General features: G+C 50.4%; 1 protein-coding gene across 3 annotated transcripts in view; it reads right to left on the minus strand.

The window, feature by feature from the left end:
* Window positions 1-1,672: 1,672 nt before the first annotated feature.
* Window positions 1,673-26,081, minus strand: part of sars2 (seryl-tRNA synthetase 2, mitochondrial) — a 50,499-nt gene continuing 26,090 nt past the window's right edge. For 2 of the 3 annotated variants that reach the window (XM_078241808.1, XM_078241807.1), the window contains exons 7-16: window positions 24,258-24,363; window positions 21,754-21,801; window positions 18,013-18,121; window positions 17,353-17,398; window positions 16,697-16,784; window positions 15,262-15,374; window positions 12,472-12,565; window positions 5,745-5,837; window positions 4,762-4,827; window positions 1,673-3,393 (exon numbers count right to left, since the gene is read on the minus strand). In XM_078241808.1, the coding sequence (XP_078097934.1) occupies window positions 3,262-3,393; window positions 4,762-4,827; window positions 5,745-5,837; window positions 12,472-12,565; window positions 15,262-15,374; window positions 16,697-16,784; window positions 17,353-17,398; window positions 18,013-18,121; window positions 21,754-21,801; window positions 24,258-24,363 (895 nt within the window). In that variant the 3' untranslated portion in view covers window positions 1,673-3,261. The remainder of the gene's footprint in view (window positions 3,394-4,761; window positions 4,828-5,744; window positions 5,838-12,471; window positions 12,566-15,261; window positions 15,375-16,696; window positions 16,785-17,352; window positions 17,399-18,012; window positions 18,122-21,753; window positions 21,802-24,257; window positions 24,364-26,081) is intronic. The other variant, XR_013500824.1, reaches the window with a different exon arrangement.

Raw genomic sequence — 26,081 nt, forward strand, 5'->3', positions numbered from 1 at the left:
GATTTAGAGGAGTATACGGGATGTAGGAAGGAGCTTAAGAAGGAAATTAGGAGAGCGAGAAGGGGTCATGAGAAGGCCTTGGCGGGTAAGATTAAGGAGAATCCCAAGGCTTTCTACAAATATGTCAAGAGTAAAAGGATGAGATGTGAAGGCATAGGACCCTTAAAAGGTGAAGGGGGAAAGGTTTGTGCGGAACCGTTAGAAATGGCGGAGCTGCTTAATGAATACTTTACCTCGGTATTCACGGTGGAAAGGGATCTGGGTGGTTGTACTGCTGGTTTGCGGTGGACAGAAAAGATCGAGCATGTGGACATAAAGAAAGAGGATGTGTTGGAACTATTGAATGGCATCAAGGTTGGTAAGTCGCCGGGACCGGATGGGATGTACCCCAGGTTACTGTGGGAGGCGAGGGAGGAGATTGCGGAGCCTTTGGCGATGATCTTTGCATCGTCGATGGAGACGGGAGAGGTTCCGGAGGATTGGAGGATTGCAGATGTGGTCCCTATATTCAAGAAAGGGAACAGGGACAGCCCGGGAAATTACCGACCGGTGAGTCTAACCTCAGTGGTTGGTAAGTTGATGGAGAGGATCCTGAGAGACAGGATTTATGATCATCTAGAGAAGTTTAGTATGATCAAAAGTAGTCAGCACAGCTTTGTCAAGGGCAGGTCGTGCCTTACGAGCCTGGTTGAGTTCTTTGAAAATGTGACCAAACACATTGACGAAGGAAGAGCGGTGGATGTGGTCTATATGGACTTCAGCAAGGCGTTCGATAAGGTCCCCCATGCAAGACTTCTTGAGAAAGTGAGAGGGCATGGGATCCAAGGGGCTGTTGCCTTGTGGATCCAGAACTGGCTTGCCTGCAGAAGGCAGAGAGTGGCTGTGGAGGGGTCTTTCTCTGCATGGAGGTCAGTGACCAGTGGAGTGCCCCAGAGATCTGTTCTGGGACCCTTGCTGTTTGTCATTTTCATAAATGACCTGGATGAGGAAGTGGAGGGATGGGTTGGTATGTTTGCTGACGACACCAAGGTAGGTGGTGTTGTGGATAGTTTGGAGGGATGTCAGAAGTTGCAGCGAGACATAGATAGAATGCAAGACTGGGCGGAGAAGTGGCAGATGGACTTCAACCCGGATAAGTGTGTGGTGATCCATTTTGGCAGATCCAATGGGATGAAGCAGCAGTATAATATGAAGGGTACCATTCTTAGCAGTGTAGAGGATCAGAAGGACCTTGGGGTCCGGGTCCATAGGACTCTTAAATCGGCCTCGCAGGTGGAGGATGCGGTCAAGAAGGCGTACGGCGTACTAGCCTTCATTAATCGAGGGATTGAGTTTAGGAGTCGGGAGATAATGCTGCAGCTTTATAGGACCCTGGTTAGACCCCACTTGGAGTACTGCGCGCAGTTCTGGTCACCTCATTACAGGAAAGATGTTGAAGCCATTGAAAGGGTGCAGAGGAGATTTACAAGGATGTTGCCTGGATTGGGGGGCATGCCTTATGAGGATAGGTTGAGGGAGCTTGGTCTCTTCTCCCTGGAGAGACGAAGGATGAGAGGTGACCTGATAGAGGTTTACAAGATGTTGAGAGGTCTGGATAGGGTAGACTCTCAGAGGCTATTTCCAAGGGCTGAAATGGTTGCTACGAGAGGACACAGGTTTAAGGTGCTGGGGGGTAGGTACAGAGGAGATGTCAGGGGTAAGTTTTTCACTCAGAGGGTGGTGGGTGAGTGGAATCGGCTGACGTCGGTGGTGGTGGAGGCAAACTCGTTGGGGTCTTTTAAGAGACTTCTGGATGAGTACATGGGATTTAATGGGATTGAGGGCTATAGATAGGCCTAGAGGTGGAGATGTGATCGGCACAACTTGTGGGCCGAAGGGCCTGTTTGTGCTGTGGCTTTCTATGTTCTATAAATGTGCGGGGTTACAGGAATAGGGCCAGGGTGAGATTGTGGTTGGTACAGACTCAATGGGCTGAATGGCCTCCTTCTGTACTGTAGGGATTCTATGATAGCATCTTACCCAGGCCCTATCCCCGTAACCCCACCTATTTACCCCATTAATCCCCCTAATCTACGCATCCAAGGACACTAAGGGGCAATTTTAGCATGGCCAATCGCTCTAAGCTGCACATCTGTGGGAGGAAACCGGAGCACCCGGAGGAAACCCACGCAGACACGGGGAGAATGTGCAGACTCCACACAGACAGTGACCCAAGCCGGGAATCGAACCCAGGTCCCTGGCGCTGTGAAGCAGCAGTGCTAACCCACTGTGCCGTTCAGGGAATTGCTGATTTTCAAACTCAAAGGGTGGACCATGCCTGGTATCTCCTCGCCTACCCAAGGTGCAGACAACAGCACAGGGCGTCCCCATCACCTTCCGAATCCTCTCCCAGTTACCCGCCATCCCAACGGAGCAAGTCCCGCTGCTCCTTCACGGATTTCCCCGCCCGACGCCATGCCGGGAATCGTGTGGCTCCAAGGAGGTGGTCTGGAGAAGGCAGCATCTCCAGGTCACGGTGGGATGGAAAGCCAACCTGACCAACAATACTCCAGCCTCTCCTGATAGCATGAGGTGCTCAGGCTCAGCCAAGGTACTGGATGGACATCGCTGCATTCTCTAATCTGGTTAAATAAATCCTGGCCTCCTTAGTCTGCTGACTGTGCGAAACACTTTCTCTCGGTGCTTTGCAAAGTCCTGGTTCTTCTTGGGAGGTAGAGGGGGGAGAATGGAAGCTACAACTAACTCAGCACCTTCTGCGTTACAGAAGAAAAGGCTCCTGACTGCTGATCATAGGATCCCAGAAGAGGCCATTCAGCCCATCGTGTCTGCACTGACTCTCTGACAGAGTATGTTACCCAGACCCTCTTCCCACACCGTATCCCCACACAGACTATCCAATGGTCCCTCCTGGAAAGTTAATACCTGTAAATGATTCAGGGAATGATTAGACTCCCTGGGTCACGTTCTCTCCTCCCTAACTCCCCTCCCAACCACACCTGCCTTCCCTAACTGTCCCGGTTTGGATTCAACCTTGTGCCAGGCACCGGAGGGGTGGGGAGACCCCAGATTAAAACGTTCTCCCCCCCAACGAGGTGTCAGAAACACAGAGAAGGGACAATAGGAAATATCTCCAGAGGCCGCGACCTCCAATCTGAGCAGTTTATGGGTCAGTTGACTGCCCTTCGTCAAGTCTCTACGGTCTCGATGAAATGCCAACTTGGAGATCCCAGCGTTCCTGCGCTGCGGGGAAGCAGTCGCCCCTCACTCCGTCTTGTTGAGATTCCTCTGGTACTGGTTCGGTCCGATGTACAACAAAGGGCTGTGCGCGGGCTGGCCAATCACTTCTCGGCCGAGGTATGGCTGGAGGACGGCTGGAACCCGCACAGTGCCATCCTGAAAGCAAAGGGCACAACCAATTAACAGCAACTTCGCAATCGACGGGCAGCTATTCGACTGTGGTATGCCTCACGGACAAGCAAGGGCTTTGCTGCCGCTCGTTGTGGTGTCTCTGGCAGCATTCACGTTCAGCCGGTGTAGGCCAGGCCGGAAAGCCGGATTGGTTCCGGTTGGGATGCTGGGAGTACCATGGTGATAGCATAACATTATTATTTGTAACTTCAAATTGATAGGATCCCTACAGTGCAGGAGGAGGCCATTCGACCCATCGAGTCTGCAGTGACTCACCGGCAGAACATCTTACCAAGGCCCAACCCCACCGTATCCCCGTAACTCTACACATTTAATCCCCTACAAACCTGTACATCTTTGGACACTAAGGGGCAATTTAGCATGGCCAATCCACCTAACCTGCACATCTTTCAATCTAGAACCCAGGCAGCAACACTGTAAATGATTCAGATATCTAGAGGTTTTTTTCCTCGTTCCATAAGGAAGGATCATAAAAGCTCTCCAGTGCAGGAGGAGGCCATTTGGCCCATTGAGTTTGCACCAACTCTCTGACAGAGTATCTTATCCAGGCCCTTTCCCCCACCCTATCCTCGTAACCCCGCACATTCACCACGGCCAATCCTCCTAACCTACGCATCTTTGGATACTAAGGGGCAATTTAGCATGGCCAATCCACCTAACCTACACATCTTTCAGACTGTCATAGGGTCATAGAGGTTTACAGCAAGGAAACAAGCCCTTCGGTCCAACTTGTCCATGCTGCCCTTTTTTAAACCCCAAAGCTAGTCCCAATTGCCCGCATCTGGCCCATCCATATCCCTCTATACCCATCTTACCCATGTAACTGTCTAAACACTTTTTAAAGACAAAATTGTACCTGCCTCTACTACTACCTCTGGCAGCTTGTTCCAGACACTCACCACCCTCTGTGTGAAAAAATTGCCCCTCTGGACCCTTTTGTATCTCTCCCCTCTCACCTTAAACCTATGCCCTCTAGTTTTAGACTCCCCTACCTTTGGGAAAAGATGTTGACTATCTAGCTGATCTGTGCCTCTCATTATTTTATAGACCTCTATAAGATCGCCCCTAAGACTGTGGGAGGAAACGGGAGCACCCAGAGGAAACCCACACAGACACGGGGAGAACGTGCAGACTCCGCACAGACAATGGCCGGAGGTCAGAATCGAACCCGGGTCCCTGGCGCTGTGAGGCAGCGGTGCTAACCACTGTGCCACCATGCCACCCTATCCTACGGTTTGCCAGGAATGTGAATCGAAGGTAGGGCACTTCACCAACTATCTCTTTCCTGAGCATCACTCTGACAACACGGGGACCGTGAACCATGGGATTTACCTTTAACTGGTTACATTCCAGGATAGCGATGAGAGTGCGGGGTACGGCGCACGCAGTCCCGTTAACCTGTGCGTAAGCAGAAGGAGGATTAGACAAGTACATCATTTTCTTTCAAATGGGGGTGCCGAAACATGAAACCAAAAAATATCTCCTTTTACCCCAGTTTATTAAATAATTCCCTGTACAGGAAACATGATAAGGTAGTGAATCTCTGGAATTCTCTGCCCATTGGAGCAGTGGAGGCTACCTCGTTAAATATGTTTAAGTCACAGGTAGATAGATTTCTGATCAATAAGGGAATTAAGGGTTATGGGGAGCGGGCGGGTAAGTGGAACTAAACCACTATCAGATCAGCCATAATCTTGTTGAATGGCGGGGCAGGCTCGAGGGGCTAGATGGCCTTCTCCTGCTCCTATTTCTTATGTTCTTATGTTCTTAGGTTGGCATCTAACAGAATCATAGAATCCTATGGTGCAGGAGGCCATTCGGCCCATCAAGTCTGCACCGATCACAATCCCACCCAGGCTTCATCCCCATAACCCCATGCATTTACCCTGGCTAGTCCCCCTGACACTGAGGGACAATTTAGCATGGCCAATCCACCTAACCTACACATCTTTGGAGTGTGGGAAGAGACCGGAGCACCCGGAGGAAACCCACGCAGACACAGGGAGAACGTGCAGACTCCGCACAGACAGTGACCCAAGCGGGAATCGAACCCGGGTCCCTGGCCCTGTGAGGCAGCAGTGCTAACCACTGTGCCACCCTGATGTCCTAAGGAAATCTACCATCCTTACCCGGACTACACCCGACCCCAGTTCTACAGCAATGTGGTTGACTCTTAAATGCCCTCTGAAGTGGTTCAGCAAGCCACTCAGACGGGCAATAAATGCTGGCCCAGTGAGTGACGCCCACATCCCATGAATGAATTTAAAAAATAACCGGATGAATGAGTATAAGATGGAGCTGGGCCTCCTACTCACAGTGTGAGCGTACTTTAACCGATCAGTTTCCTCATAGTACATTATATTCAACCTCCTGCTTTGGTAGTCCGTGCAGTTGGATGCACTTGAAAGCTTGCATAAAGAGAAATAAAATTATTACCATGTTTGATTAAAATGCAAAAAGAGGCAAATGCAACACGCTAGTTGAAATTAAGGTCAACACTTAATGTTACATAGAACATAGAACAGTACAGCACAGAACAGGCCCTTCGGCCCACGATGTTGTGCCGACCTTCATCTGAAACCAAGATCAAGCTATCCCACTCCCTACCATCCTGGTGTGCTCCATGTGCCTATCCAATAACCGCTTAAATGATCCTAAAGTGTCTGACTCCACTATCACTGCAGGCAGTCCATTCCACACCCCAACCACTCTCTGCGTGAAGAACCTACCTCTGATATCCTTCCTATATCTCCCACCATGAACCCTATAGTTATGCCCCCTTGTAATAGCTCCATCCACCCGAGGAAACAGTCTTGGAACGTTCACTCGATCTATCCCCTTCATCATTTTATAAACCTCTATTAAGTCTCCCCTCAATCTCCTCCGCTCCAGAGAGAACAGCCCCAGCTCCCTCAACCTTTCCTCATAAGACCGACACTCCAAACCAGGCAGCATCCTGGTAAATCTCCTCTGCACTCTTTCCAGCGCTTCCACATCCTTCTTATAGTGAGGTGACCAGAACTGCACGCAATATTCCAAATGCGGTCTCACCAAGGTCCTGTACAGTTGCAGCATAACCCCACGGCTCTTAAGCTCCAACCCCCTGTTAATAAAAGCTAACACACTATATGCCTTCTTCACAGCTCTATCCACTTGAGTGGCAACCTTTAGAGATCTGTGGATATGGACCCCAAGATCTCTCTGTTCCTCCACAGTCTTCAGAACCCTACCTTTGACCCTGTAATCCACATTTAAATTTGTCCTACCAAAATGAATCACCTCACATTTATCAGGGTTAAACTCCATTTGCCATTTTTCAGCCCAGCTTTGCATCCTATCTATGTCTCTTTGCAGCCTACAACAGCCCTCCACCTCATCCACTACTCCACCAATCTTGGTGTCATCAGCAAATTTACTGATCCACCCTTCAGCCCCCTCCTCTAAGTCATTAATAAAAATCACAAAGAGCAGAGGACCAAGCACCGATCCCTGCGGCACTCCGCTAGCAACCTGCCTCCAGTCCGAAAATTTTCCATCCACCACCACCCTCTGTCTTCGATCAGATAGCCAGTTACCTATCCAATCGGCCAACTTTCCCTCTATCCCACACCTCCTTACTTTCATCATAAGCTGACCATGGGGGACCTTATCAAACGCCTTACTAAAATCCATGTATATGACATCAACCGCCCTACCTTCATCAACACACCTAGTTACCTCCTCAAAAAATTCTATCAAATTTGTGGGGCACGACTTGCCCTTCACAAATCCGTGCTGACTATCCCGGATTAATCCGCATCTTTCTAAATGGTCGTAAATCCCATCCCTAAGGACCTTTTCCATCAATTTACCAACCACCGAAGTCAGACTAACCGGTCTATAATTACCAGGGTCATTTCTATTCCCTTTCTTAAACAGAGGAACAACATTTGCCACCATCCCCGTGGACAGTGAGGACCCAAAGATCAAAGCCAAAGGCTCTGCAATCTCATCCCTCGCCTCCCAAAGAATCCTAGGATACATTTCATCAGGCCCAGGGGACTTATCGACCTTCAGTTTATTCAAAACTGCCAGTACATCCTCCCTCCGAACATCTATTTCCTCCAGCCTATTAGCCTGTAACACCTTCTCTTCCTGAAAAAGATGGCCCCTCTCCTTGGTGAACACTGAAGAAAAGGATTCATTCATCACCTCGCCTATCTCTACTGATTCCATACACAAGTTCCCACCACTGTCCTTGACCGGCCCTAACCTCACCCTGGTCATTCTTTTATTCCTCACATAAGAGTAAAAAGCCTTGGGGTTTTCCTTGATCCGACCCGCCAAGGACTTCTCATGTCCCCTCCTAGCTCTCCTCAGCCCCTTTTTCAGCTCATTCCTTGCTAACTTGTAACCCTCAATCGAGCCATCTGAACCTTGTTTCCTCATCCCTACATAAGCTTCCCTCTTCCTTTTCACAAGACATTCCACCTCTTTTGTGAACCACGGTTCCCTCACTCGGCCATTTCCTCCCTGCCTGACAGGGACATACCTATCAAGGACACCCAGTATTTGTTCCTTGAAAAAGTTCCACTTTTCATCAGTGCCTTTCCCTGACAGTTTCTGTTCCCATCTTATGCCCCCTAATTCTTGCCTAATCGCATCATAATTACCTCTCCCCCAATTGTAAGCCTTGCCCTGCCGTCCGGCCCTATCCCTCTCCATTGCAATAACAAAAGACACCGAATTGTGGTCACTATCTCCAAAGTTCTCTCCCACAACCAAATCTAACACTTGGCCCGGTTCATTTCCCAGTACCAAATCCAATGTGGCCTCACCCCTTGTCGGCCTAACCACATATTGTGTCAGGAAACCCTCCTGCACACACTGCACAAAAAGTGCCCCATCCAAACTATTCGACCTACAAAGGTTCCAATCAATATTTGGAAAGTTAAAGTCCCCCATGACAACTACCCTGTGACCCCCACACGTATCCATAATCTGCTTAGCAATTTCTTCCTCCACATCTCTATTACTATTTGGGGGCCTATAGTAAACTCCTAACAACATGTTGAACTGAGATGCGCCACAAGCTCCTTGGACAGCACCTTCCAAACCCCCCACCTCCACCACCCAGCGGGACGAGCGGACACCATCATCTGCAACCCAGAGAGAAAATGCTGGAAAATCTCAGCAGGTCTGGCAGCCTCTGCGAAGGCGAGAATAGAGCTGACGTTGAGAGTCTGTGCGCAATCAGGACCCTGACCTTCCGGTTGCTGCCATTTTAACACACCATCCTGCTCCCCGTGCCCACATGTCTGTCCTTGGCCCTGCTGCAATGTTCCAGTGAAGCTCAACACAAACCGGAGGAACAGCATCTCATCTTCCGGCTGGACACTTTACAGCCTTCCGGTCTCAACATCGAATTCAACAACTTCAAATGATTCGCTCCACCCCACCTCAACCCCTCTGTTTTCATTCTATTTTATTTAATTTTTTACTGTTCCCGACCTTTTATTTCTTTGTTGTCTTTCTTTATTCTTCTTTACCCCCCACTCTTCCCCCATTTTTTTAATCCCCCCTTTTCTTCCCCCCTTTTCTCAATTTTACCTCTCTCCCACCCATCTCCCCCCCACTCCCCCGACATCTTCATCTGTCACACCTTCCCCTCTGATTTCAGCTTCTCTGCCGTTTGGCCATTTGCGCCCCAAGACCACAAGAAACTACAAAGGGTCGTGAATGTAGCCCAATCCATCACGCAAACCAACCTCCCATCCATTGACTCTGTCTACACTTCCCGCTGCCTCAGCAAAGCAGCCGGCATAATTAAGGACCCCATGCACCCCGGACATTCTCTCTTCCACCTCCTTCCGTCGGGAAAAAGATACAAAAGTCTGAGGTCACGTACCAACCGACTCAAGAACAGCTTCTTCCCTGCTGCTGTCAGACTTTTGAATGGACCTACCTCGCATTAAGTTGATCTTTCTCTACACCCTAGCTATGACTGTAACACTACATTCTGCACTCTCTCCTTTCCTTCTCTATGAACGGTATGTTTTGTCTGTATAGCGCGTAATAAACAATACTTTTCACTGTATGTTAATACATGTGACAATAATAAATCAAATCAAATCTCTCTATGGGCTGCCATTAGCAGCCTTTCCCCTGATTTCTGTGGCTACGACTCATCTTTCATTCCCTCCCCCTGCAGTATAAATATCTCCCACTTTCTATGCCTTTTAGCTTTGACAAAGGGTCGTCTGGACTCGAAACGTCAGCTCTTTTCTTTCCTTACAGATGCTGCCAGACCTGCTGAGATTTTCCAGCATTTTCTCTCTTGGTTTCAGATTCCAGCATCTGCAGTATTTTGCTGCCAGTTCCCTTCCGGGTCACTCACCGTCCTGACCTGGAACTGAATGGTCATTCCTTCACTGTTGCTGGGTCAACAATCTTAGAACTAGCTCCCTAACAGCATTGTGGGTGTGCCTACACCACAGGGGCTGCTGCTGTTCAAGGCAGTGGCTTCTCACAAACTTCTCGAGGGCAACTCGAAATGGGCAATAAGTGCCAATGTTCCCATTAATGCGGAGATCCCAGTAAGTTTCTTTATTCAGAATTTGCATTCTGAAGCCCTCAGAAAGAATGTCAGCAAGAATCATAGAATCACACAGCGCAGAGGAGGCCCTTCAGCCCATCGAGTCTGCACCGACACGTGAGAACCACCTGACCTCCCACCTGGTCCCACTTGCCAGCACTTGGCCCATCACTCTGAATGTTATGATGTGCCAAGTGCTCATCCAGGTACTTATTAAAGGATGTGAGGCATCCCGCCTCCACCACCCTCCCAGGCAGCGCATTCCAGACCCTCACCACCCTCTGGGTAAAAAAGATTCTCCTCACATCCCCCCCTCAACCTCCTGCCCCTCACCTTGAGCCTATGTCCCCTCGTGACTGACCCTTCAACTAAGGGGAACAGCTGCTCCTTATCCACTCTGTCCGTGTCCCTCAATCTTGTACACGTCGATCAGGTCGCCCTCAGTCTTCTCTGCTCCAACGAAAACAACCCAAGCCTACGCAACCTCCCTTCATAACTCAAATGCTCCACCCCAGGCAGCATCCTGGTGAATCTCCTCCGCACCCCCTCCAGTGCATTCACATCTTTCCTATAGCGTGGCTGTGACCCAAGAAAGAGGCCTTATTGCAATATTGAAAAGATTACATTTTACAATGAAAAAACCCCGCAGAATATTACGTCAAATTATATCAGGTTGGTAGGAGAGCTTGCCAATTTAAAGGGTCATTGATTACAGAACCAGAAACAAAACAAGGAAAATAAATTTAACACAGAATCCAAGAACAGAATCCCTACAGTGCAGAAGGAGGCCATTTGGCCCATCAAGTCTGCAGAGACTCTCCAATAGACCATCTTACCCAGACCCTATCCCCATAATCCCACCTATTTAGCCCATTAATCCCCCTAATTTACACATCTTTGGACACCAAGGGACAGGTTAGCATGGCTAATCCACCTAAACTGCACATCTTTGGACACTAAAGGGCAATTTAACATGGCCAATCCACCTAAACCACGAAGCTAGCCCCAATTGCCCGCATTTGGCCCATATCCCTCTCTACCCATCTTACCCATGTAACTGTCTAAATGCTTTTTAAAAGACAAAATTGTACCCGCCTCTACTACTGCCTCTGGTAGCTCGTTCCAGACACTCACCACCCTCTGTGTGAAAAAATTGCCCCTCTGGACCCTTCTGTATCTCTCCCCTTAAACCTGTGCCCTCTAGTTTTAGACTCCCCTACCTTTGGGAAAAAATGTTGACTATCTAGCTGATCTGTGCCCCTCATTATTTTATAGTCCTTTATAAGTTCACCCCTCAGCCTCCTACGCTCCAGAGAAAAAAGTCCCAGTCTATCCAGCCTCCCCTCATAACTCAACAAGTTGGGCTGAAGGGCCTGTTTCCATGCTGTAAACCTCAATGATTCTAACCAGCACGTCTTTCGGAATGTGGGAGGAAACCAGAGGAAACCCACACAGACACGGGGAGAACGTGCAAACTCCGCAGACAGTGACCCAAGCCGGGAATCGAACCTGGGTCCCTGGTGCAGTGAGGCAGCAGCGCTAACCACTGTGCCACTGTTTTTACATTCTTGGATTCCTGACGCATCGGGAAGCAGATTCAAGAGTTGCATTGAAAAGGAAATGGGATAAATGCACGAAGGGAAAATATTGACGGGGCTGTGGAGAAAGGGGAGGGGAGAGTGGGATTAATTGGACAACTCTTTTGAAGCGTTAACACTGGCTCGATGGGTTGAATGGCCTCTTTCTGTGCTGTACCAACCAATGGACAGAAGCAACGCAAGTGACTGCAAAGCAAATTTTAATTTCACGTGGATGTTATCCTCTGACAATGCAAAGGTGGTACTGAAAGGGTGGCAGTAATCTAGAACCTAAGTAGCAATAATGAAGTGATTCAGGTGCGGACAGGTTTGTTCTCCTTCCTCAAGGAAGGAACATAGAATCCCTACAGTGCAAGAGGCCATTCGGCCCATTGAGACTGCACTGACTCTCTGATAGAGTATCTTACCTCCTATCCACCCTATCCCCGTAACCCCACACATTTACCAGGGCCAATCCACCTAACCTGCACATCTTTGGACACTAAGGGGCAATTTAGCATGGCCAATCCATCTAACCTGCACATCTTTGGACACTAAGGGGCAATTTAGCATGGCCAATCCACCTAACCCGCACATCTTTGGATACTAAGGGGCAATTTAGCATGGCCAATCCACCTAACCTGCACATCTTTGGACACTAAGGGGCAATTTAGCATGGCCAATCCACCTAACCCGCACATCTTTGGACACTAAGGGGCAATTTAGCATGGCCAATCCACCTAACCTGCACATCTTTGAAGTGTGGGAGGAAACCGGAAATTGTAGACACTTCATGCTGTAAGGAAAGGGTCTAAATGCTATTCAGTGTTGTCCATGTGGCTGTTAACCTGCAAGAGTCAATACACTCAACAACGAATCCATCAAACCTACCTCTCCGTAACTACCCCTTCCAGGCATCCAGGCCTCAATGTCAAACTTGCGATAAGCTGGCAGCCCGAGTTCCTGGGTCGGCATATCCAGCACCCTGCCAAAGACAAAACACACACCCGGATATTAGCGACACTGTGACCCACAGGGTTAATGGTGGCGAGAGAGGACAGGGTTGGAGAACAGACAAAGAGCAAGCTCGGGACAGACAGCAGGGAAGTAAGTCTTTGTACAGAGAACGCACAGCAATGGGTACATGGTCACGGGTGAGTGAGGATCACGTCCCGGGCACCAGGATACCTTGTGAAATAAAACAGTGGTAATATCAGACGGCAGTGGGGTTGACATTGAGTAAGGGGTGAGATTGAATCACAGAATCCCTACAGTGCAGAAAGAGGCCATTCAGCCCATCGAGTCTGCAGCGACAGCAATCCCACCCAGGCCCTATCCCCATAACACCATGTATTTACCCCGCTAAACTCGAGGGAAAAGAAAAGAGGGTAGCTGAGATAGAACGCACGATCTAAAAGGATGGGTGGAATAGAACCTTTTAAGTTAATGGAACACACATTGGACGAATCATAGAATCCCTTCAGTGCAGAAGGAGGCCATTTGGCCCATCCAGTCTGCACCGACCACAATCCCACCCATGCCCTATCCCTGTAACCCCACATATTTACCCTGCTAATCCCTCTAACATTAAGGGCCAATTTAGCATGGCTAAACCATCTAACCTACACATTTTTGGACTGTGGGAGGAAACCGGAGCACCCGGAGGAAACCCACGCAGACACGGGGAGAACGCGCAAACTTCACACAGACAGCGACCCGAGCCGGGAATCGAACCCGGGTCCCTGGCGCTGTGAGGCAGCAGTGCGAACCACGATGCTTAAAGTTTAGTTTAGCACGGCCAATCCACCTAACCTGCACATCTTTGGAGTGTGGGAGGAAACAGGTAGGCCTACATTACACGGGGAGAACATGTAAACTTGTCAAGGTCATTTATTAGTGTCACAAATAAGGCTTGCATTAACACTGCAATGAAGTTACTGTAAAAATCCCCTAGTCGCCACACTCCGGCGCCTGTTCGGGTACACTGAGGGAGAATTTAGCACGGCCAATCCACCTAACCCGCACATCTTTCGGACTGTGGGAGGAAACCGGAACACCCGGAGGAAACCCACGCAGACACAGGGAGAACGCGCAAACTTCACACAGACAGTGACCCAAGCCGGGAATCGAACCCGGGACCCTGGAGCTGTGAAGCAGCAGTGCTAACCACTGTGCTGCCGTGGGCTTTTTTCTGGTTGGGAGATGGCAAACGGGAGCAAAAATCCCAGCCTATTGCAGGACGGCAAAAAGACTTGCGTTTATTTAGCATCTTTCCCAAGAGCTGCACTTTACAGCCAGCGATGGACTCTGCGGACGTGTAGGGAAATGTGGCAAAATCTCTGAACAGCCAGCTCCCACAGACAGCAACGTGATAATAATCGGACAGTGTTTCAGTGATGTGCCGGTTGAGGGATAAATATTGACCAGGACACTGGGGAAAACTTCCCCCATTGGGCGGCACGGTGGCACAGTGGTTAGCACTGCTGCCTCACAGCGCCAGGGACCCGGGTTCAATTCCCGGCTCGGGTCACTGTCTGTGTGGAGTTTGCACATTCTCCCCGTGTCTGCGTGGGTTTCCTCCGGGTGCTCCGGTTTCCCCCCACATTCCTAAAGATGAGCAGGTTAGGTGGATTGGCCGTGCTAAATTGCCACTTAGCGTCAGGGGGATTAGTGGGGTAAACGCATGGGGTTATGGGGATCAGAGCCTGGGTGGGATTGTGGTCAGTGCTGACTCAATGGGCCGAATGGCCTCCTCCTGCACTGCAGGGATTCTACGTTCTTCGAAATAGTGGCCGCGGGATCTTTTAGGTTGACCTGAAGGGGCAGACTAGGCCTCGGTTTAATGGCTCATTCGAAAGACGGCACCTCAGACAGTGCAGCACCCCCTCAGCACTGCACTGGGAGTGTCCGCCTCGCCTCGTTTTTTTGGTGCCCAGTTCTCTTGTTTGCGTTACAAGGAGAGGCTGGATAGACTGGGACTTTTTTCTCTGGAGCGTAGGAGGCTGAGGGGTGATCTTATAGAGGTCTATAAAATAATGAGGGGCACAGATCAACTAGATAGTCAACATCTTTTCCCAAAGGTAGGGGAGTCTAAAAGTAGAGGGCATAGGTTTAAGGTGAGAGGGGGGAGATACAAAAGGGTCCAGAGGGGCAATTTTTTCACACAGAGGGTGGTGAGTGTCTGGAACGAGCTGCCAGAGCTAGTAGTAGAGGCGGGTACAATTTTGTCTTTTAAAAAGCATTTAGACAGTTACATGGGTACGATGGGTATAGAGGGATATGGGCCAAACGTGGGCAATTGGGACTAGCTTAGGGGTTTAAAATAAAAGGGCGCTTGGACAAGTTGGGCCGAAGGGCCTGTTTCCATGCTGTAAACCTCTATGACTCTGAGTGGGGATTGAACTCTCCAAGTTTTGGACCCAAAGGGGAGTGTGTTATCCATTCGGCTACAACCCAACAGGCTCTGGGTTAGAGCCCAGAGACACTCAAGGAGCAACAGGTGTGGGGATGGGGGGTGAGGAAGGCAGATCTGTTGGCACAGGACAGCTGGCAAGGAATGTAACTGGAGACAAGGCGGCGGGGGGAGAGAGAGAGAGATGTGGAGACCAGAAAGGAAAAGGAATCGCCGGCATGGAAATCAAACAAACAGACTGCACTCCTTCGACACACTCGCGTTCTCACCTGTAATGGAGCCCAAGATCGGAGAAGATTTCCTTCTGCAGCTTCACAAACTCATCCAGGATCTCCGCGCTCTCGCTGCCGGTCTCTGCCGCTGTCACCCCAAACATCTCAACCTGCAACACAACAGAAAGCAAGCTGACACTGGGTGGCCAGGCCTCAGCTATTCAACGTGGATTTCTGACAGATGACAGATTGTAGGGGGAGTGGGGGCCTTAAAATTAGAGCCAGGTTGTTCAGGGATGATGTCAGAGGGTTGTGGGAATCTGGAACTATCTCCGGCTAAAAGATGCTGATGTTGAGGATCAGTTAAAAATTTCAGAACTGAACAAGGACAACACACGCACACACCCGCCGTGCACCGGGGCCCAACACAGGCGGGCGGACCCGCCCGGGGCCCAACACGGGCGGGCGGACCCGCCCGGGGCCCAACACAGGCGGGCGGACCCGCCCGGGGCCCAACACAGGCGGGCGGACCCGCCCGGGGCCCAACACAGGCGGGCGGACGCGCCCGGGGCCCAACACAGGCGGGCGGACGCACCCGGGGTCCAACACAGGCGGGCGGACCCGCCCGGGGCCCAACACAGACGGACCCGCCCGGGGCCCAACACAGGCGGACCCGCCGTGATCCAACACAGACGGATCCGCCGTGATCCAACACAGACGGACCCGCCGTGATCCAACACAGACGGACCCGCCGTGATCCAACACAGACGGACCCGCCGTGATCCAACACAGACGGACCCGCCGTGATCCAACACAGACGCATCCGCCGTGATCCAACACAGACGGATCCGCCGTGATCCAACACAGACGGACCCGCCGTGATCCAACACAGACGGATCCGCCGTGATCCAACACAGACGGATCCGCCGTGATCCAACACAGACGGATCCGCCGTGATCCAACACAGACGGATCCGCCGTGATCCAACACAGACGGATCCGCCGTGATCCAACACAGACGGATCCGCCGTGATCCAACACAGACGGATCCGCCGTGATCCAACACAGACGGATCCGCCGTGATCCAACACAGGCGGACCCGCCGTGATCCAACACAGGCGGACCCGCCCGGGGCCCAACACAGGCGGACCCGCCGTGATCCAACACAGACAGATCCGCCGTGATCCAACACAGACAGATCCGCCGTGATCCAACACAGACGGATCCGCCGTGATCCAACACAGACGGATCCGCCGTGATCCAACACAGGCGGACCCGCCGTGATCCAACACAGACAGATCCGCCGTGATCCAACACAGACAGATCCGCCGTGATCCAATTGAATGGCAGAACAGAATGGAGGGGCTGAATGGCCTATGCCTGTTCCTATGTTACAGTATGCAGCCTTTCCAGCCTTTTCCCCACACCCCTCCCTTCATTGCTCACCTCCCAAATACAAATGACATCACAGAGCAGGGTAAAGGATTTGGTACCTTGGTGAAATGGTGAACTCTGTACAATCCCCAGGCCTCTCTGCCAGTGTCGGTCTCTGCTCTGTAGCACGTACTGCAACAGACCATCCTGTAAGAGAAGAGACCAGTGTGGTGAGCTCCACCTCATGGGCATCACTCACCCCAGCAACATTCAACAACAATGTGCATTTATATAGCAACCTTCCAAGTAGTGAAGCTAATCTGCCTGACACTAAGGGGCAATTTAGCATGCAACATTAACACTGCAACGAAGTCACTGAAAATTCCCTAGTCGCCACACTCCGGCGCCTGTTTGGGTACACTGAGGGAGAATTTAGCACGGCCAATGCACCCTAACCTGCACATCTTTGGACTGTGGGAGGAAACTGGAGCACCCGGAGGAAACCCACGCAGACACGGGGAGAACGTGCAGACTCCGCACAGACAGTGACCCAAGCCGGGAATCGAACCCGGGGTCCTTGGCGCTGTGAGGCAGCAATGCTAACCACTGTGCCACCATGCCGTCCCTCAATGAGGGGAGAAATTGGAAACTAAACACAACATAACAAGTTCTGAAATTCTCCGGCGCGAAGGGCAAATTGAGATGTCAGCAGGGAGGAGAATGATGACACAATGCTTTCCATTCTCACCCAGCGCTCTTGAATAATTCATTTTACCTCACAGGCAGATCCTGCAGGCTAACAGCGTGATCCATGAAATAACCTGGAAAACAAGAGCATCTTTCAGCAGGAAAATAATCCTTTGCAGCAAATTATTCACAGCACTGGCAGGGGTGGGTGGGGTCGGCTCAACAGATCCAAGCTCAAACCTCCCCCTCCATCGAGCCCCATCCTCCTGTAACTTCCTGCCTTAACTTCCCCCAAATGCTGTTTTGCCTTAACCACATTTCACAAATTATACTTCCACATTCTTACCCCTCTTTAGATCAAGGCTCCCCAGTTCCCCCATTGGATTTATTAGTGTCTATCGCGCCTTTCATAGAATCACAGAATCCCTACAGTGCAGAGGAGGCCATTCAGCCCATCGAGCCTGCACCGACAACAATCCCACCCAGACGCGACACCCACATGTTTAGAACATAAGAAATAGGAGCAGGAGTAGGCCATCTAGCCCCTCGAGCCTGCCCCGCCATTCAATAAGATCATGGCTGATCTGAAGTGGATCAGTTCCACTTACCCGCCTGATCCCTCTCCTTTCCTTCTCTCTGAACGGTATGCTTTGTCTGTATAGCGCGCAAGAAACAATACTTTTCACTGTATGCTAATATGTGTGACAATAATAAATCAAATCAATCTAACCTGACAAGACAGGCTTACCTGCGATGCCAACCTCAGATGTTCCCGCCAGGCAGAGATCTTCAAAGTGGGTTGGGTCAATCTGGTAAACCTGGGAGGATTTAGCATTCGGCCTCATTCCGCAACCCTCCTGTAAAAAAATAGGAATTTCACATCTCTGCCACGTTAAATAACCAGAGGTTCGGGATTTAGAATAATTGGCTAGAGGGGAAATGGAGAAATTGCGACACACAGCATCATTGGCAGCACGGGGACACAGTGGTTAGCACTGCTGCCTCACAGCGCCAGGGACCCGGGTTCGATTCCCGGCTTGGGTCACTGTCTGTGTGGAGTCTGCACGTTCTCCCCCCCGTGTCTGTGTGGGTTTCCTCCAGTTTCCTCCCACAGTCCGAAAGACGTGCTGGTTAGGGTGCATTGACCGTGCTAAATTCTCCCTCAGTGTAACCCGAACAGGAGTGTGGCAACTAGGGGATTTTCACAGTAACTTCACTGCAGTGTTAATCTAAGCCTCACTTGTGGCAATAATAAATGAATTTAATAAACATTGTTAAAATATATTTTTTTAATTCATTCATGGGACATGGGCGTCGCTGGCTGGCCAACATTTATTGATGTTGGCCAGCCAGCGGGTGCTCCGGTTTCCTCCCACAGTCCAAAGATGTGCGGGTTAGGTTGATTGGCCAGGTTAAAAATTGCCCCTTAGAGTCCTGGGATGTGTAGGTTAGAGGGATTAGCGGGTAAAAAATATGTGGGGGTAGGGCCTGGGTGGGATTGTGGTCGGTGCAGACTCGATGGGCCGAATGGCCTCCTTCTGCACTGTAGGGTTTATATGATTATATGATGTGGAGATGCCGGCGTTGGACTGGGGTAAACACAGTAAGAGGTCTCACAACACCAGGTTAAAGTCCAACAGGGTTATTTGGTAGCAAAAGCCACTAGCTTTCGGAGCGCTGCCCCTTCATCAGGTGAGTGCATTATTTTTAACACCAAAAGGACCAAACTAGTGCAGGAATGTCTCAGAAATAGAAACCCGACAGTGTTGAAGGAGGCCATTTGGCCTCAACTGATGAAGGGGCAGCGCTCCGAAAGCTTGTGTGGCTTTTGCTACCAAATAAACCTGTTGGACTTCAACCTGGTGTTGTGAGACTTCTTACATTTATTGCCCATCCCTAGTTGCCCCTTGAACTTTGTGGCTTTTCAAAGGGCAGTTGAGAGTCCACATAGAAAAACTACAGCACAAACAGGCCCTTCGGCCCACAAGTTGCGCCGAACACATCCCTACCTTCTAGACCTACCTATAACTCTCCATCCTATTACGCTCCATGTACTCATCCAGGAGTCTCTTAAAAGACCTGATTGAGTTTGCCTCCACCACCACTGACGGCAGCCGATTCCACTCGCCCTCCACCCTCTGTGTGAAAAACTTCCCCCTAACATTTCCCCTGTACCTACCCCCCAGCACCTTAAACCTGCGTCCTCTCGTAGCAGCCATTTCCACCCTGGGAAAAAGCCTCTGAGAGTCCACCCGATCTATGCCTCTCAACATCTTATATCCCTCTATCAGGTCAGGTCTCCTCTCATCCTTCGTCTCTCCAAGGAGAAAAGACCGAGCTCTCTCAGCCTATCCACATAAGGCATGCCACTCAATCCAGACAACATCCTTGTAAATCTCCTCTGCACCCTTTCAATCTTTTCCACATCCTTCCTGTAGTGAGGCGACCAGAACTGAGCACAGTACTCCAAGTGGGGTCTGATGAGGGTCTTATATAGCTGCATCATTATCCCCGGACTCCTAAACTCAATCCCTCGATTGATAAAGGCCAGCACACCATACGCCTTCTTAACCACCTCCTCCACCTGCGGGGCCGATTTTAGAGTCCTATGGACCCGGACCCCAAGGTCCTTCTGATCCTCTACAGTACTAAGAGTCTTTCCCTTTATATTGTACTCCTTCATCCCATTTGTCCTACCAAAATGGACCACGATGCATTTATCTGGGTTGAAGTCCATCTGCCACTTGTCCGCCCAGTCTTGCATCCTATCTATGTCCCTCTGTAACTTCTGACATCCCTCCAGACTATCCACAACCCCACCAACCTTCGTGTCATCGGCAAACTTACCAACCCATCCCTCCGCTTCCTCATCCAGGTCATTTATGAAAATGACAAACAGCAAGGGTCCCAGAACAGATCCCTGGGGCACACCACTGGTGACCGACCTCCATTTAGAAAAAGACCCATCTATACCCACTCTCTGCCTCCTTTGGGCAAGCCAGTTCTGGATCCACCGGGCAGCAGCCCCTTGGATCCCATGCCCTCTCACTTTTTCGAGAAACCTTGCATGGGGGACCTTATCGAACGCCTTGCTAAAATCCATATATACCACATCTACTGCCTTCCCTTCGTCAATGTGTTTAGTCACATTTTCGAAGAACTCCACCAGGCTCGTAAGGCATGATCTGCCCTTGACAAAGCCGTGCTGAGTATTCTTGAGCATACTAAACCTCTCTAAATGCTCATAAATCCTGTCCCTTAGGATCTTCTCCATCAGCTTACCAACCACTGAGGTTAGACTCACATCTTCACCAAGACAGCGGCAAGGACGTGGAACTCACTATCCCGGGGAGCAGCTGAGACGAGAATAGAGGCACTGAAGGGGGAAGTCAGATGAACAAACGAAAGAGAAAGGAACAGAAGGATGTGCTGATGGGGCGCGACGGGGAGAAAGCTCACGCGAAGCTTAAACACCAGCATGGGCCAGATAGGCCGGAAGACCTGTTTCTGCGCTGTGCTGGGTGGCACAGTGGTTAGCACTGCTGCCTCACAGCGCCAGGGACCCGAGTTCAATTCCGGCCACGGGTCACTGCCTGTTGCGGAGTTTGCACGTTCTCCCCGTGTCCGAGTGGGTTTCCTCCGGGTGCTCCGGTTTCCTCCCACAGTGCAAAGATGTGCAGGTTAGGTGGATTGGCCATGCTAAATTGTCCCTTAATATCCAAAGAGGTGTAGGTTAGGTGAATTGGCCATGCTAAATTGCCCCTTGGTGTCCAAAGATGTGCAGGTTAGGTGGATTGGCCATGCTAAATTGTCCCTTAGTGTCCAAAGATGTGCAGATTAGGTGGATTGGCCATGCTAAATTGCCCCTTGGTGTCCAAAGATGTGCAGGTTAGGTGGATTGGCCATGCTAAATTGTCCCTTAGTGTCCAAAGATGTGCAGGTTAGGTGGATTGGCCATGCTAAATTGCCCCTTGGTGTCCAAAGATGTGCAGTTAGGTGGATTGGCCATGCTAGATTGCCCCTTGGTGTCCAAAGATGTGCAGGTTAGGTGGATTGGCCATGCTAAATTGTCCCTTAGTGTCCAAAGATGTGCAGGTTAGGTGGATTGGCCATGCTAAATTGTCCCTTAGTGTCCAAAGATGTGCAGGTTAGGTGGATTGGCCATGCTAAATTGCCCCTTGGTGTCCAAAGATGTGCAGGTTAGGTGGATTGGCCATGCTAAATTACCCCTTAGTGTCCAAAGATGTGCAGGTTAGGTGGATTGGCCATGGTAAATTGCCCCTTGGTGTCCAAAGATGTGTAGGTTAGGGTGGATTGGCCATGCTAAATTGCCCCTTGGTGTCCCGGGATGCGTAGGGTAAAGGGATTAGTGGGGTAAATATGTGGGGTTACGGGGATAGCACCTGGGTGGGATTGTTGTCGGTGCAGGTTCGATGGGCTGAATGGCCTCCTTCTGCACTGTAGGGATTCTATGAAATTCTGTACTTACAAACACGGCTCCTTTCAGCATATCCGGCACAGTTATGGGAATGAATCCCTGTGGAGAGAAAAAAAAATTATAGGTCACGAGAAAGTACTGAATCCATCTTTTTGCACATGAACCAAGTTGAGGCGTCCAAGATAACGTTTGCTAATAACAATAACGTTTTTCAGGCTTTAGCAATTACTGCAGTCATGCTTTGCGGAGTGGCGACTTCTGTTTAATCCCTCGGCTATCGAAGACAATGACTGTGTTACTGTACACACAGGGTTTAAACGGTGGACAGTTTCAAATCCCCCAGCTGGAAATGGAAAATATAATAAACTCATTTTCAATCTCCTCCAAATCTCCGCCATTGTTGACTCCGCAAGTCCTCCGACTCTCAAACTGGCGGGATGGAGTTTCACTCCAGGACTGGAGCGCATAATTGGCGTTGACGGACGGCACGGTGGTTTAGCGCTGCTGCCTCACAGCGCCAGGGACCCGGGTTCGATTCCCGGCCTCGGGTCACTGTCTGTGCGGAGTCTGCACGTTCTCCCCGTGTCTGCGTGGGTTTCCTCCGGGTGCTCCGGTTTCCTCCCACAGTCCGAAAGATGTGCTGGTTAGGTGGATTAGCCGTGCTAAATTGACCCGTAGTGTCAGGGTGATTAGCAGGGGAAAATACGTGGGGTCACGGGGATAGGGCCCGGGTGGGATTGTTGTTGGTGCAGGCTCGATGGGCTGAATGGCCTTCTCTTATACTGTAATGTTTCTATTTCTGTGACATTCCTGCATTGGTCTGGTCCTTTTGGTGTTAAAAATTCTGGTCATTTAGCTGATTGCTGCTTATGGGATCTTTCTCTACGCAACACGATGGCCAACTTGCACCCCGCCCCCCCCACCCCCACAACCTCACCCACCCCCACATTACCCTTCCTAATGAATTACACACACAGTGCTTTGGAGTTTAACAGAGAGAAAGGCTTGCATTTATGTAGCACCCTACAGCCAGTGAAGCATTATTGGAAGCAGATGTAAAAGATACCACGGCTTGAGTTCGGAGAGGAGCAGTCAGAGAATCATAGAATCTCTACAGTGCCGAAATGGCCATTTGGCCCATTGATTCTGCACCGACTCAATCCGACAGAGTATCTTACCCAACCCCTCTCCCCTATCCTATTGCTGCAACCACACACATTTCCCATAGGTAAGCCGCTGCATCAACCTACACATCTTTGGACACTAAGGGGCAATTTAGCATGGCCAATCCACTTAACCTGCACATCTTTGGACACTATGACAATTTAGCATGGCCAATCCACCTAACCTACTCATCTTATTAGAACATAAGAAATAGGAGCAGGAGTAGGCCATCTAGCCCCTCAAGCTTGCCCTGCCATTCAATAAGATCATGGCTGATCTGATAGTGGGTTCAGTTCCACTTACCCACCCGCTCCCCATAACCCTTAATTCCCTTAATGGTTAAAAATCTACCTATCTGTGACTTAAACACATTTAACGAGGTAGTCTCTACTGCTTCATTGGGCAGAGAATTCCAAAGATTCACTACCTTCTGGGAGAAGAAGTTCTTTGGACACTAAGGGGCAATTTAGCATGGCCAATCCACCTAAACCGCACATCTTTGGACTGTGGGAGGAAAACGGAGCACCCGGAGGAAACCCACACAGATGGGGGAGAACGTGAGGGCGGCACGGTAGCACAGTGGTTAGCACTGCTGCTTCACAGCTCCAGGGTCCCGGGTTCGATTCCCGGCTCGGGTCACTGTCTGTGTGGAGTTTGCACATTCTCCTCGTGTCTGCGTGGGTTTCCTCCGGGTGCTCCGGTTTCCTCCCACAGTCCAAAGATGTGCGAGTTAGGTTGATTGGCCAGGTTAAAAATTGCCCCTTAGAGTCCTGAGATGCGTAGGTTAGAGGGATTAGCGGGTAAAATATGTGGGGGTAGGGCCTGGGTGGGATTGTGGTCGGTGCAGACTCGATGGGCCGAATGGCCTCCTTCTGCACTGTAGGGTTTCTATGATTTCTAACGTGCAAACTCCACACAGACAGTGACCTGATACCGGAATCGAACCCGGGTCCCTGGCGCTGTGAGGCCAGCGGTGCCACCATGCCGCCCATAAGAGACACAATTATTCATTCATGGGACATGGGTGTCACTGGCTGACCAGCATTTATTGCCCATTCCTAGTTGCCCTTGGAGGGCAGTTGAGAGTCAACCACATTGCTGTGGCTCTGGAGTCACATGTAGGCCAGACCGGGTAAGGATGGCAGATTTCCTTCCCTAAACGGACATTAGTGAACCAGATGGGTTTTTCCGACAATGGTTTCATGGTCATCAGTAGATTCTTAATTCCAGATATTTTTTTATTGAATTCAAATTCCACCACCTGCCGTGGCCAGAATTACACGGAGTTTCTTAGGTGGACAATCATACTCGTCAGCGAGTGGTCGCTGGAGGTAGGGAGAAGACAGCGGAACAAAGGGACACTCGGTACGGTTCAGTCTCGGGTAGCTCACCCTCTTGAGGAGTTTGTTCATGGTGAACTGGACCAAGGCGAGTTGTAGCTCACTGCCTGCCCCTCGCAGGTAGTACGATCGATGGCCAGACACATGCGAGAGTCGCCTGGCAAGGAGCAAAGGCAGACGGGTATAGTTTAACATTTAAAATCACAACCAGCATCCACATTTACAGGTGTGCTCTGACCAAGCAGTTTTAATGTTTCATAGAATCATAGAATCCATCCAGCGCAGAAGGAGGCCATTCAGCCCATCGAGCCTGCACCAACAATCCCAGTAAGAAGTCTCACAACACCAGGTTAAAGTCCAACAGGTTTATTTGGTAGCAAATACCATAAGCTTTCGGAGCACAGCTCCTTCGTCAGATGGAGTGGTTATCTGTTCTCAAACAGTGCAAACAGTCACAGAAATCAAATTACAAATTAATTTCTGTGTCTGTTTGCACTGTTTGAGAACAGATATCCACTCCATCTGACGAAGGAGCAGCGCTCCGAAAGCTTATGGTATTTGCTACCAAATAAACCTGTTGGACTTTAACCTGGTGTTGTGAGACTTCTTACTGTGCTTACCCCAGTCCAACGCCGGCATCTCCACACCAACAATCCCACCCAGGCCTGATCCTCTTAACCCCAAGTATTTACCCTGCTGATCCCCCTAACACTAAGGGGCAATTTAGCATGGCCAATCCAGCTAACCTGCACATCTTTGGACACTAAGGGGCAATTTAGCATGGCCAATCCCCCTAACCTGCACATCTTTGGACACTAAGGGGCAATTTAGCATGGCCAATCCACCTAACCTGCACATCTTTGGAGTGTGGGAGGAAACCGGAGCACCCGGAGGAAACCCACGCAGACACGGGGAGAATGTGCAAACTCCACACAGACAAGGACTCGAAGCCAGTATTGAACCCAGGTCCCTGTCACCAATATGACAAATACAAAGAAGCTATTTCCTCTGGTCGGGAGACTCCAGAACAAGGAGTAGAACATTAAAATTAGAGTCAGGCCGTTGAGGGGTCATGTTCAGGGCCACTTTCCACAGAAAGGGGAGTGGAAACCTGGAACTCTCCCTCCCTCCAAAAGGCTGTTGAGGTTGGGGGTGAATTAAAGACTTTAAAGCTGAGATAGATATTTGTTATGGAACAAAACCGCGCGAATGGAGTTAAGACGAAGTCAGCCGTGATCTAATCGAGTGGCTGCACAGGCTTGATGGGCTGAATGGCCTCCTATTCCTATGCAGCTACAGATGACAATATCTCTACTGGCGACCCAGGTCGAAGGAGGTCCCGAGTGTGATTAATGTCCAGTACTGAGCTTGGGGACACATCAACACCAGAGTTCTGCACAGTTACGTCACAACCATCCCCCCTGGCAGCACAGAGGGTTAGCGCTGCTGCCTCACAGCGCCAAGGACCCAGTTTGGATTCCCGGCTTGGGTCACTGTCTGTCCGGAGTCTGCACATTCTCCCCGTGTCTGCGTGGGTTTCCTCCGGGTGCTCCGGTTTCCTCCCACACTCCAAAGATGTGTACGTTAGGTGGATTGGCCGTGCTAAATTGCCCCTTAGTGTCAGGGGGACTGGCTAGGGTAAATACATGGGGTTACGGGGATAGGGCCTGGGTGGGATTGTTGTCAGTGCAGACTCGATGGGCCGAAAGGCCTCCTTCAGCATTATAGGGCTTCTATGATTCTGTATCCATCGACCGATTCTGTATCGATCCGCACCCTTCACCATTATCTCGCCCCCCCCCACCCCCAAGACTACTCTATGAACCAGCTGCGATGGCCTCCACAAGCGAATAGTCCAACTATTGGTACGCGAGG

Source organism: Mustelus asterias, chromosome 24 (genome assembly GCF_964213995.1).
Source record: "Mustelus asterias chromosome 24, sMusAst1.hap1.1, whole genome shotgun sequence".
In the NCBI taxonomy this organism is placed as follows: Eukaryota; Metazoa; Chordata; class Chondrichthyes; order Carcharhiniformes; family Triakidae; genus Mustelus; species Mustelus asterias.